Genomic DNA, 12,331 nt, shown 5'->3' on the forward strand with positions numbered 1-12,331 from the left:
ATTGGATTAGGGACCTGACTCACAGAGGTTTGTTACAAAAGCCAAACAATATTGTTGGTCATGCTGTGTAATAAAAAAGTAAATTACTTTGGTTGCATTATTTTTAATGCTTTGGAAAGCCATTTACATAACCATATTCAATTCATGTTTGGAACAAAAGCTGGGACATCCCTAAGAGATAGAGTAAAACTATAATGTAGACCACAGGCGTCAAAATCAAGGCCCGGGGGCCAGATGTGTCCCCCCACATCATTTTATAAGGCCCCTGAAAGCCTGGGAATACCGTGTGCCAGTAATGGACTTTGCCTTTTTCCTTCTAAATGTATTTGTTCTTTCATTTTGACAAAAAAATTGTACTGCGTGCAGTTCTTCTAAAGTTTAAGATGATCTGATCATGCAAGAAGATATTTTTTTGTTATCAGAAATAAGTACTTGGATGTTTCAAAGCAAGTCATATCCCTAGTAGTAAAAATCTAATAATCAAATGCATGGGAAAATATTGTGTAATAGTATCATGAGGTTATATTCATATTTATATTGATGTACTGTATATTGACAGTTACCAGGGGCCCTCTGAGGGCAACCATAACTGCGATGTGGCTCTCAATGAAATGAGTTTGACACCTCTGATGGAGATGAATAACTGATGTATATTTCAATCTGCTTCCAGCTTTATCCTCTAACATGCACTAACATTTGTAATTCTGTGTACTGACAACATGACAACATGTTTTTTGACCCCGGAATACGCTTCGCTATTCATACTACTATGAAAATTTCTTCAAGGTTGTAAGGTCTGCTATAGTAGTCTTCTTACCACTGCCATACATTAATTAAGCATTATCAAGTGTATATATAGAAACATGTTTTTTCTTACCTCTTTTCTTCCCTGTCACATCAGGAGGGCATAAGCACAAGAGGAAAAAGTGTAAACATCAAATAATTGACAAGATTACATACAACACTGTTTCCTATTCTACAATCAGGCCACAATACCTTTTTGTAAAATATACATACCTAATTTTATTTCACCTGACCAAGACTGAAAGTGTGTCACAACAACAACCAACTCAACTGTTGCAAGGTGATGATCAGCTTGAATGTGGATCACAGTCCGTCTGCCCCGACTGAACAGAGAACACAGCTTAGTTACTCACCTCTCTTCATCCATTTTCTTTTTCATCATGTCTCTCCTCCAGGCGGGCATCGATGCCAGACGTGCTGCCTCTTCATCAGCCTGTCAAGGTCAGCAGAGTGACAAATATTGTGTGAATAAACCCTTGAAACGTCCAACTACACATGCTGTTTTGTAGGAGTGTGACAAAATGTCGACATGGCGAACTATCGTAACATTTAAACTTATGGTGAATTATCGATGCACTCTGTCCACATATTGTTAAAAAAAAAAAAAAAGCCACTATAAACGTTCACCGTAGTGAGTTGAGTCACCGTTTTACATCTCATCCGAGTGGCTGAAAATTGGGTCGAACTCACAGAAAAAACAAACAGCACTAATATAGTGCACTCAAGCGGTGAAGTTAAACTGAAAGATGCAATGGCATTTAAATCAAAAGTGTGGACTCACTTTGGGTTTTATGGTGTGGATGGGAAACAGAATACGTCACATGGGCGGCACTACAAACATGCACAGCCACGTCGTTCGCAACCACCCTGAGTTACCTGAGCTAGCGCAAAGGCATTTTTGTGTCTCTGGAATGAGTGTAACAGCCATAGAGTTTTCTTAACTGCTGGTGAGTGCTTAAAGAAGTGTGCTTACATCAGAGCATGCCGACCAGCTGCTCTTTCTAAAGAAAAAAACATGCACATGCACAACGTCCAGGCTTCTGTTCACTCAGGTTTGAGGACAACTACTTTACTTACAGCAAGGTTCTAGTTCATGTTCATCTCAAACCATAAAACCATTTAGGTGAATTTTGTGTTTATTCACATTTTATATGAAATGTTTAGTCCTACCTGCTTAAAAGAGAAAAGTTGATTTTTTTTTATTCAAATGGTAAATATTTATTTTTGTTATATGTCTACTTAATAGATTTGATCTACTTGAGTCACAGACCCCCAAAAAATCCTGTTTACAGTTACGTTGCACTATAACAGTGTCATTGTATTTGCACTATTATTTATTATTTGTACTCTGGTTAAATTATGGCGCTAAATAGAAACTCTGACATTTATTTATTTACATAGTTTCACTGTTGTACACACAGGGCCATATCGTAAGTTATTAAGAGCAATTTATCAATAATCGCAGTATCACTACCATTTCGAGATGTCATGATCGTGAGCCATGTATCGTGTATCGTATTTGTACCATGAGGTACCCTGAGATTCCCAGTCCTACTGTTTGGTATAACCCTTCATTCGACGGATACGTCATCATACAAATACATTTTTTGCAAGAACAAAGAACAGAAAACATAATAAACAGAATCATTTGTGTTGCCACTCTGTTTAATAACTGTCTAGGGAAATCAAGTAGTCAGTTAATTGTTATTTTTAATGGTGTGGGAGAATTTCTCTAGAAATGTTCTGAACTCCTGTTTCCATACCAGTTTTGTATTGATCGGGTTAATGCTGCCTGGATGAGTTTCTCTAGCACGGATATAGCTCAACTTCCCAGAGCTGATGTCATGTTCTTCTTTCGATATCACGCCAGCTGCGACTGTATCATCATTGCGTATGCTGGTTGCAGCCTAGTAGTGCACTCCATTTTGTCTCATCAACAATCAATTCCACACAATCACCAGAATCCTTAATTAATCAACTATTGCTATGGTTCTAAAAATGTTAAACAGCCTCTAGAGACTGCTCAAAACAATAAGGTATATTGAGAAGTGCAGCCATCTCTCGCTACATCGCGGCTTAAACATGCTCCCTGACTCTATCGCCGTTTTTCAAACATCAATGAAAGAATGAATGATGCCGTTTCGTGGTTGACTACGACCTATTATTAGTAAAAAAAAAATGCATTTTTAAGCAAATTGTACATATTTGTCTAAATTAAGCATTTTTCAGCACAAAAATAGCGAAAAGGAACTACCGTACAAACACAGTATAACCGTTATAGGCAGTTAACCGTGATGAATGAGGGATTTCTTTACAGTATATACTTTAACGCACAACATAATGCCTGCAGTGCACATAAGTATTCCTCTTCTGTTTCTTTAATATATCATGACGTTTTTTCTCCCTGCGCTGATGAGTAATTGGATCCTCTTCTCTCTTTTTAGACTGTTTTAAAATTGCACATTTACCCCCAAAAATCTCCATCCACATAAGTGGATGTCTGAAAAAATGTCTGTCCACAAAAAAGCAAATACAGTTGACTTGCATTATAACGCCTTTGTTCATCGATATAGTAATATATTAGGTGTAAAATGACGTGCACATTATCTTTAAAATCAGTGCTCGATTACACAGAGCCTAGGAAACAACATGAATGTTTTTTTAATCACCCATACGTGTCATTAGATGCGCGCATGCTGCACGAAATGAAACCAACATCTGAAAGTCAATAATTTCATGTTCTGTTGTTAAATGAGATTTAAAAACATGACATAATGTTGCACATTTCTTATGACACAAATCATAAAGCTCCATTTTATATACACACACACACACACACACACACACACGCCAGCGGTGGGAACTAGCTTTTTTTGAAAAGTGGGGGTGTGGCCGAGGTGCTGGAAATGGAGTGGGGGGGTGTCTGGGGGGCGTCCCCCAGAAATTTTTAAAAAAGTAGACCTCATTTCCTGCAATCTGGTGATATCTGAGGCCAATTTTATGTCCTTAATTTCAAGAGTTTGTTGTTATTTTTATCCTTGGAATATATTGTTTAAGCCAAAACGTTTTATTTATAAAATAACCGGTACTAGGAGAAACCCATTTTAGCTCAATTCCCTGAAATATTTTCCAATTTGAAGCAGCTGTAAATTCCGAGGATTTGAGTATAATTTTATGTCACTGGGGATCGCTTTTCTGGTTAATTTTCATTGAGAATAGACAACAGTTTTCCTTATAGTCATGATGCCAGAACCTTTATTTTGCACCTCCACCTGAATAGCCATGTACAGCACACGTTCAGCCTGACAGTGGGTTCAGGAATAGCATGCGTCTTGGTTGCATTCTGGCATATGCGTCCACCACGCGCCCATAATTCAGATACATGTCAGATGCATGTCCCTAGGGACATACATCAGAATCAGGCAAAAAAAAAAAAATCCTGGGTGCCTCAAAACGGGTGGGTGTACACCCCCCACACCCCCCACTAAATCTGCGCCTGCATGCAGACGCACGCACGCACACATGCTGAAGTTTTCCAAAAGCACTGCTTTCTAAGGACAAAAACCTATGTTTGCATGTGGACAAGAGGCCAAAATGCATTGATAAATATGCGTTTTTAAAATATCCATATTTGTGTAGACCTGGACTTAGACTGTAATGTGAGGAGAGCTGAGAACCTGGCAGCCATCTTTGATTTTCCCTTTGACCTGACAAGATACATTACACCGATGCATTTCTCTTGTTTAAGTGTTTCACTTGCCTTGGCAAACACGAATCCAGGTAAGAATATCTATGTCGTGAATTTTTAATCGCTCCCCTGGGAATTAAAGAGCAAAAAAAAAAAAAAAAAAAGCCATTGTAAAACACAACTAGTTTGTCAAAACAACAAAAAAGCGAGCTGAAATCACCAGCAGTTACAAATTGGTTCTTTATGTGTTAAAATAAAAATAATCATAGGAATGAGGCAATTAACTTTGGAAAATACATGTCCAACTTTTTAACTAACACAACTACAACCTACACTTTACTTTGCATTAACTATTGGTAATGATCAATGATGTATGTGCAAATGTATGTGTGCTCTATAGCATATTTTTTGTTATTGACTGGGGAGATACAATCAGAACAATAATTTGAGACCATTCTATCTGTCTGTCTGTCTATTTATCCATCCATCCATCCATCCATCTACAGTCCTAGATCCATTATGATGATGACTGTTACTTTATATACTTGTATAATGTAACCAATATCAACAGCATCAGCACATGACCTTTAATTTTAGCTTATTATTGTGAATAAATCCGAAGTGTTTTAATATGCCTTTTTTAAGTTCACCTGTGGACTGCTTTCCCATTTGGGCTGTGATTTGATGAAGAGTCGCGGTAACCTCCTTACGACTCCTAAGCCACAGATAGCATGACAGCGGGGGGTGCTAAGAGGGTTATTTGAAGGTAATCTCAATGCTGGTATACGTAATGAGAAAAGTGTGGGACTTGATAGTTGAGCGCCTCGCAACAGGGAAGTGAACAATGACAATCTTTATGTAACATAGACGTCTCTGTGCTCTCAGTAGTTTTTAATCATTTTAAATCAACATACGATACAAAACTCTGCAAACAGGTGATTAGATATTCACAAAAGATGTAAACAACTTTATTCATAACAGCACAAAACCAAATAGTAAGGGAACACATTTAAATCTGGAAACCTAGCAAATCTCCAACCAAATAAATGATACAAAATGAGTTTTACCTCGCGTTAAAGGTGTATTTATATTTTTAAGTAGGGTTGTTGTATCTTCCTTACCTAGATGTCTAACATGTCGAATGCAAACTTTTCTCTTACCTGTTTTATTTCTTTCTATAAGACAAGCTACTTTAATGTGACATCTTGTTTAGCTTCTCATGCCTTCCTGCATGTAAGTCATTAATGTACAATAGTATTTGCAATGTCAACTATTGTTATACAATGCATTTTGCCATTTGTCACAAAGACGCTCAGAGCAAAGTCTACATAGCATGTATGGCAAGTCACATGCACCATGGCAATGTTCTTTTCTCATTTTAAAAGGTTCACCATTAAATTCCTAATGGTTGAAACATGTTTTTGGTCTTTGACACCATAGACTTTCCTTTCATCCACTTCTATGCAATTATAGTGGTTGCTCTTTGCTTTGCTGCTGTTAAATCGCTCATGTGACATGGCCTCAAAGCAAAAGCCCTACATTACTTTGCTTTCTCAGCATATTAGAAAGTAAGCAGGTTTATGTCCCTGAATATGCTAATAATGCATGTGTGATGTAGATTCATAGTTAAATGTCAAAGAGCTCAGCTTCTTTTTCCTTCCAGAAGGCAAAGCTTCGATCAATGTATCTAATGATCTCCTCATTGCTGAACTCCTTTAGTTCATAGATCACTTTAATTGAGTCTTCACTATCTCTTGGTAGAGTTTTCCCAACTGTAGTTTCTGTGAGGGTTTTAACAGCAACTTCTTGAACTGGAACTGCACCTTTGTTTTCTGTAGTGTTGTGTGTGTGCCTGTCTGGTTTTGTTGCAGCAGTGTGTTTGTATATGCTTTGGATCTCATCCTGATCTAAACAAGACCCTTTAAGAATCGTTGGTTCCTTCAGCATCATGTGCTCAGTGGCCTTAAGATCACCCTCTGCATTGTCCAATGAGTCCAGCAGGGTACTTTGTTCCAGATATGGATTAGTGTCCAAGGCACCATCCAGGGCTGCAGGAGGTGATAATAAGGATGTGTCTAACTGTGAGGATGGTGGTGCAAATGTTGGAGGAGGAGGTGGCGGAGCAGGATGTGCAGGTGGTGGAGGAGGTGGAGGATGACAAGGTGGAGGTGGAAGTGGCTGTTCTTTTGGAACGAAGGCCACCTCAGGAGTCATGGAATGCAGAGAAGCTGTCATGACACCTCCCTCATCATCAGAGTCCCCAAAGTACTTGAGCTTGATGTTCTCAAAACCATCCACCCAGTCTCGTGTTCCTCTCTCAATTTCCTCCATGACCTCCTTGTGGAACCTCTTTATGACCTCCCACTGATGCCTACCGAGACGATCAAACATCTCATAGCACAAGAGGTGGCGGAATTTGCGTTCGCTGCGAGACATGTTCATTTCCAGCAGCTGAAAATATCCAAGCATGAAAAGGTCAAGGGTCAGGCTTTCATAGCTCACAGGTGAACCATTGACGTGTGGCAAGAAATGTTCTGGCCAGTAGATCATCTGGGCTCGACTCAATCTGCGAATCTGGCGACTGGGCACCTGGCTCATAATGGTCCTCCAGTGACCGATAAGTTTACCGACTACTTGCTTGGACTTCATGAAAAGGAAGAGCTTGTCGTCATCACTCTTCCTCTCTCCAATGTCGTCTGTGTTAATCTGAGTGAAGGTCTCCCAGCCGACATCTAGATTATTTCCTCTTCTGCCAGTTCGACAGAATTCAGAAATGGTGTACTTGCGCCAATGTTCGAGGAACAAGAAGACAATCCTCTCTTTCCTTGTTTCAATGCATTCCTGAACATAGCTAAGATCTGTCTGCACCTCCAAACTTCTTGTTAGCTGGTGATTATTTAAAATGGGGTCTGTTGAAAGAACCTGGTTAAACTCTTCAATGTTGGTTGGAGCCATGATCTCAGTGGAAACATAAGTTTGAGGAGCATGAGAGGCCGCAATAACTGGCTTGTCAACAAACCTTAAGGGTGACTCCTCTATTGAAGATAAAACAACATTGGTGTGGGACTGAAGAGCATCAGCACAGGAAAATGCAAGATCATTCTGACAAGCTGTCTTAGGAAGATTACTAGTCTTGCTTACAACTGGGAGTGAGCTCTGGCGTTTATACACCCTAGTCTCTTTGTTTGCATACTGTAACTGACTGTTAATTTCGTAATTGGCCTTCAGGTTCTTCACCGAAACACCAAACTGCTTCATTTCCTTTTCTACATCTTCCTTTGTGGAGAAGGACTTAGAGCGTCCAATACATCCTGTGCCAACGGCTCCAGCTGCATCTGACTGACTAGCTGCTGCATCATTTGCCCCTTGCGGAGAACATCTAGGACTTATAAGATTCAGAATGTCAACCTCTTTACCCCCCAGGGTGGCAAGAAGAATGGCCATACTCTTGAGCAAAGTAGAAATCTTATTGCACCAGGCTGGAAGATCTTCAGCTTGACCATGCACCTGCTTTGGATTTACTGAGAAATGTCCTTGAGTGAGAGCTGCGGAAACTGGTAGAAGCTGATGAAGCTCCTGCTCTAGCTCTTCCAGCTCCTTCTCAACTTCTGACACCTTGTGCATCACCTGCAGGTTCTCGATTTGCTTCTCAATACGGTTGAGATCACCCTCTGTCATCAGTTCCCCAAATGGGCCCAAAATAGCATTGTGGATGTGGGAGTAGTGCCATTCCTGAGGTTGGTAGTGCCCACTCGCCGCAAACTAAATCAGAGGTCAAAGGAGACCAAGAGACAGGAAAATGGGAAGGAGGGGATGGATTCCTTCAGAATGAAGTTCCTTTTTTCAACACACGCTGCATTGCACACCCTTCTCGACACACTGGATTTACATGGATTTAGTGGTGCAATGGCACTGCCTAATTTCCAGCATCAAACTCTTAAGCAATTATAATAAGTGTTGCCCCTTTTTTCAGTCCTTCTATTCCCCATGGCAAACTAATAGATTATTTTTGTGTCAGCAGGTTTATAGTATGGTATAAATGTGTTTATTGGATGTACATATGTCACCAGTACATTTGTGTCAAATTGATCCCTCTATTAGTTTTGACTTAATTATTTAATTAAAGAATCATTCTCAGGCTGATAATTCTCCTTGCTTTACATCTCCCTTATTTTATTTATTATTATATTTATTCCCTATTATTTATTTACTTAATATTTTCTCATTTAGCTACTAAATTATTATTAATATTATCATCATCTAATTATTTTTCATCTATACATTTACATTACTGAACAAGCCATTTCCAAGCTCAAACTGTACTACAAAACACTTTCATCGTTTTCATTCACCTTAGAAAAAAATAGGTAAAGTGGTACATGTTAAACACAGGACGTGAACTATCAGTATTAGCTGAAAAATGGAGAAGCGGTAAGATTAAATAAGCTCTACTTCTTCCTGCTTCTTTTCGGACATGTTGACTTGTACAAGTGTGAACATGTGATGGACTATGTAAATTGTTTTGCATGTTCAAAATAAACTATCATTACCATTACTGTTGACCCTTTTAGTATTTTTTTGTTGTATAATGCTAGTGTTTGACCTGTAGTGTGAATAGGCTTGGCATCACACCACTGAATCTGCATGTATCAAATTGAAACCACTAGACATCATCAAACGCCGTGCCCACACTGTGAACCAATTTTTCAAGTGTGTTAATGCTGTGATGGCCAGTGGAGCCAAGTTTTCACATCACTCCAAAGACTGTTAGTAAAAACTGTTTGGAAAACATGCAGCGATATCCATAACAAATACTCAACATAAACGCATCAAAGCAAGTACCGTAATTTCCGGTGTATAAGCCGCTACTTATTTCTTAAACTTTTAACCCTGCTGCTTATACAGCGGTGCAGCTAATTTATGACAATGTTCTAATGTCGTGACATCTCCTATAACTCTAATCTACTACTAATCGTTTAATAATATATTTGCAAGTCCGGAGGAAACGGTATCTCTTTCTTTAGCAAAAGCCAATCACAACCTATGAGTGAACTCAGGGCGAACTTGTCAACCCATCGAAATAGCAGGAAGTCATAACCCAATATAACAGTCTGACTCACGGTGTCATCTTAGATAGAAGGCTAAACTCATCACACGACAACTTAACACTTAAAAGGTAGCTACCAATACAAAAAGTACCAATACAACAGCTATTTTAACTTTTTTCCATAACACATTATTCCCAGTAGAGCAGTTCATTGGCCAATGGTTGCAGCAGCTCCCTCTGGAGCTGAGCTCATGAGCTCCCTCTGGTGGACTGGCAGGCCATGGCAACCACTGGCCAATGAACTCCTCTGCTGGGAATAATGCATTATGGAAGAAAGTTAAAATAGCGGCCATTTTTTATTTTAAACTTGTATTGGTACTTGTCTTGTATATTTCTTAGCTACCTTTTGAGTGTTAAGTTGCTGTGTGATGATTTTCAGCTTCAATCTAAGATGACATTGTGAGTCAGACTTTTATAATGAGTAATGACCTCCTGCGAAGCGCGCTTTGAGTTTTATTATTTTCTTATTTCTGATTGGCTCCTGTCAAATAAAAGAGATGCCTGTTCCTCACGGACTCGTGCGTGCCATGCCATTTTATGACGCGGACATGTGCAGCTTATATATGTACAAATCTCTTTTTCCTCTCTAAGTTTAGTGGGTGCGGCTTAAACATCAGTGCCTCTTATACACCAGATATTACAGTAATATGTAAGATCATTTCATGCAATAAACAAACAAAAAAAGATGTGTATTGCTCTTTGGGAAGAGTATCACTAGAGTAGTTGTCAGTAGTTGTCATTAGTGAACAGCATCAAATTGTATAAGAGTATATGTTTCGTAATCAATCAGATTTAAACACATAACCCATCACTAAATGCTTTTTGTCAGCAATTTAAACTGAATGTAATAATGTCTTCATAAAAACATTATAAGGAATGACTGAATTGACCAGCATAATTTAATCTAGAAACAATTTAATTATTTGATTCAGTGGAGTTTAAATTTGAGTTGAACTGTGGCATCCCTACTGTGAATGATGATACCCATAATATGGAAGTGGCAGTGTGTGAGGCAGGATTGTAACTGCACATTAACTACTTTGTGCATAACATAAACCTTGCAATCCAACCTGCACTGGTTGTTCCCTGCGTCTCCTGTTTACTCTCTTTTTTATGGTTCAACAGCTGCCGCTGTCTTAGCAGAAAATTTAGTAATTCTACATTTGATCAAACTTACTTAAGATTTGTCAGATCAAAACACAATCGCTGCATAATAAATAATAAGTCTATGAATGCAAGTGATACTATTTCAAGTGATACTATTTCAGAAATTCACTACTTCTTAGTTCTGCACGCAGTTATAAAACAGTTATAAAACCGTTAAAAACGGTTAAAAACGTAAAAACATTTCAAAACGTACTTGGATTGTTTTGTGACTCGGTTAAATAAAAAAGTCAGTTTGTCCAGTCCTATATTTTCTCACTGTTGTTTTCTTAAAAGTAATGATACATTTTGTCTCGTCTCATTCTCGTGAACCCAGTATCGTGTGTCATTTCACCTCTTGAACTGAGCGTATCGTGACACCCCTACTAATTTAACTTTGAACACTCGGTCATCACGAAGGAGGAAAAAGTAGGAAAAGGTCCAAGATAAAAGCATGCATGAACACCACACCTATGTCACAAAAATTCACTTCCAGATCCATCTGTATCCCATTTGTCTTCTGTGATCATTGTTGAACAAAAGAACCAAATCCGATGTTCTAAGTTTGTATTCTTCACAGCATGCAACTGGGATAGCTAAATTGTGACAAGACTGCTGTGCCTACCTTGCGTTTGTGCTGTTCTTCCTCTTGCATCTTGACTTGAAGCTTTCGTACCATCACCTGCCTCTTCCATTCAGGAATAGCTTTTCCTTGCTCATCATGAGTGGGCACCAGGGCCTCAACATCTGCGAGGCTTGACTTTCGCCCTGTTTGTTCTCCTGTTGTGGCCGCAACACAGCTTCCATTGATTACTGAATTTAAGGGAAGTTGCTCAAAACTAGCCGAGGCTGACAAGGTCCTCGATGTTCCAGAACCAGGTGGACTAGGGACAGGACTTGGTGTTGTGGGTGGCGAGATGACCGATGCATTGGACGCAGGAGGAGATGACGTCTTGGGTGGCGGGCTACAAGCACGTGTCTCTGGTGGGGATATAATGTTTCCCTGAAGAAATATAGAAAGACAAATACTAGATGACAATTGGTCGAATGTGATGCAACTACATACTAGATTGTTGGACTTTAACAAGTCTTCTAACTATATCATATTCTTCTAACTGTACCACTAGCCATGCTTCTTTTTTCAGTTTCTTTGGCTTCCCATTCGGCCATTTTCATTGAACAAAATCGTGAATGATCAAATATACATTTTCCCTGAACTAAAACTTGGTAAGTCCAGAATTTCAAGACATTAAACCAAATTTAATCCGGATCATCACACTTTTCTCTCATATACTGACCTGTATAAAGTAATTGTGTATGCTACATACGTACATTGTTGCCTGTTGGGCCACTGTTGGAAAAGACAGTGGTATAGCCTTTGCTGTGAGGTGTGGGCTTGAGGCTCTTTCCCGCTTTGATCTCTGCCAGCAGCTCTGAATTGTCACCAGTGGGGGACATCATGTTGAAAGATTTTGTACCTGCAAATAAAAGGATAATGCAGAAAAGTGAAACCAGTTAGTTATCAAGAAAGAGGTCAAGACAATAAAAAGTGTGTGACAGAGATACTCAGTATTGGGTGTCATTTGAAT

The 12,331-nt window shown here is 39.1% G+C and overlaps 1 protein-coding gene across 3 annotated transcripts in view; it reads right to left on the reverse strand.

Annotated features, from left to right (window-relative positions):
* Positions 1–12,331, reverse strand: part of espn (espin) — a 48,088-nt gene that overhangs the window by 3,706 nt on the left and 32,051 nt on the right. For all 3 annotated transcript variants that reach the window (XM_054781749.1, XM_054781757.1, XM_054781740.1), the window contains 4 exons: positions 12,075–12,220; positions 11,368–11,745; positions 1,158–1,237; positions 878–898 (listed from right to left, as the gene is read on the reverse strand). In XM_054781749.1, the coding sequence (XP_054637724.1) occupies positions 878–898; positions 1,158–1,237; positions 11,368–11,745; positions 12,075–12,220 (625 nt within the window). The remainder of the gene's footprint in view (positions 1–877; positions 899–1,157; positions 1,238–11,367; positions 11,746–12,074; positions 12,221–12,331) is intronic.

Source organism: Dunckerocampus dactyliophorus, chromosome 1, assembly GCF_027744805.1.
Source record: "Dunckerocampus dactyliophorus isolate RoL2022-P2 chromosome 1, RoL_Ddac_1.1, whole genome shotgun sequence".
Lineage (NCBI taxonomy): Eukaryota > Metazoa > Chordata > Actinopteri > Syngnathiformes > Syngnathidae > Dunckerocampus > Dunckerocampus dactyliophorus.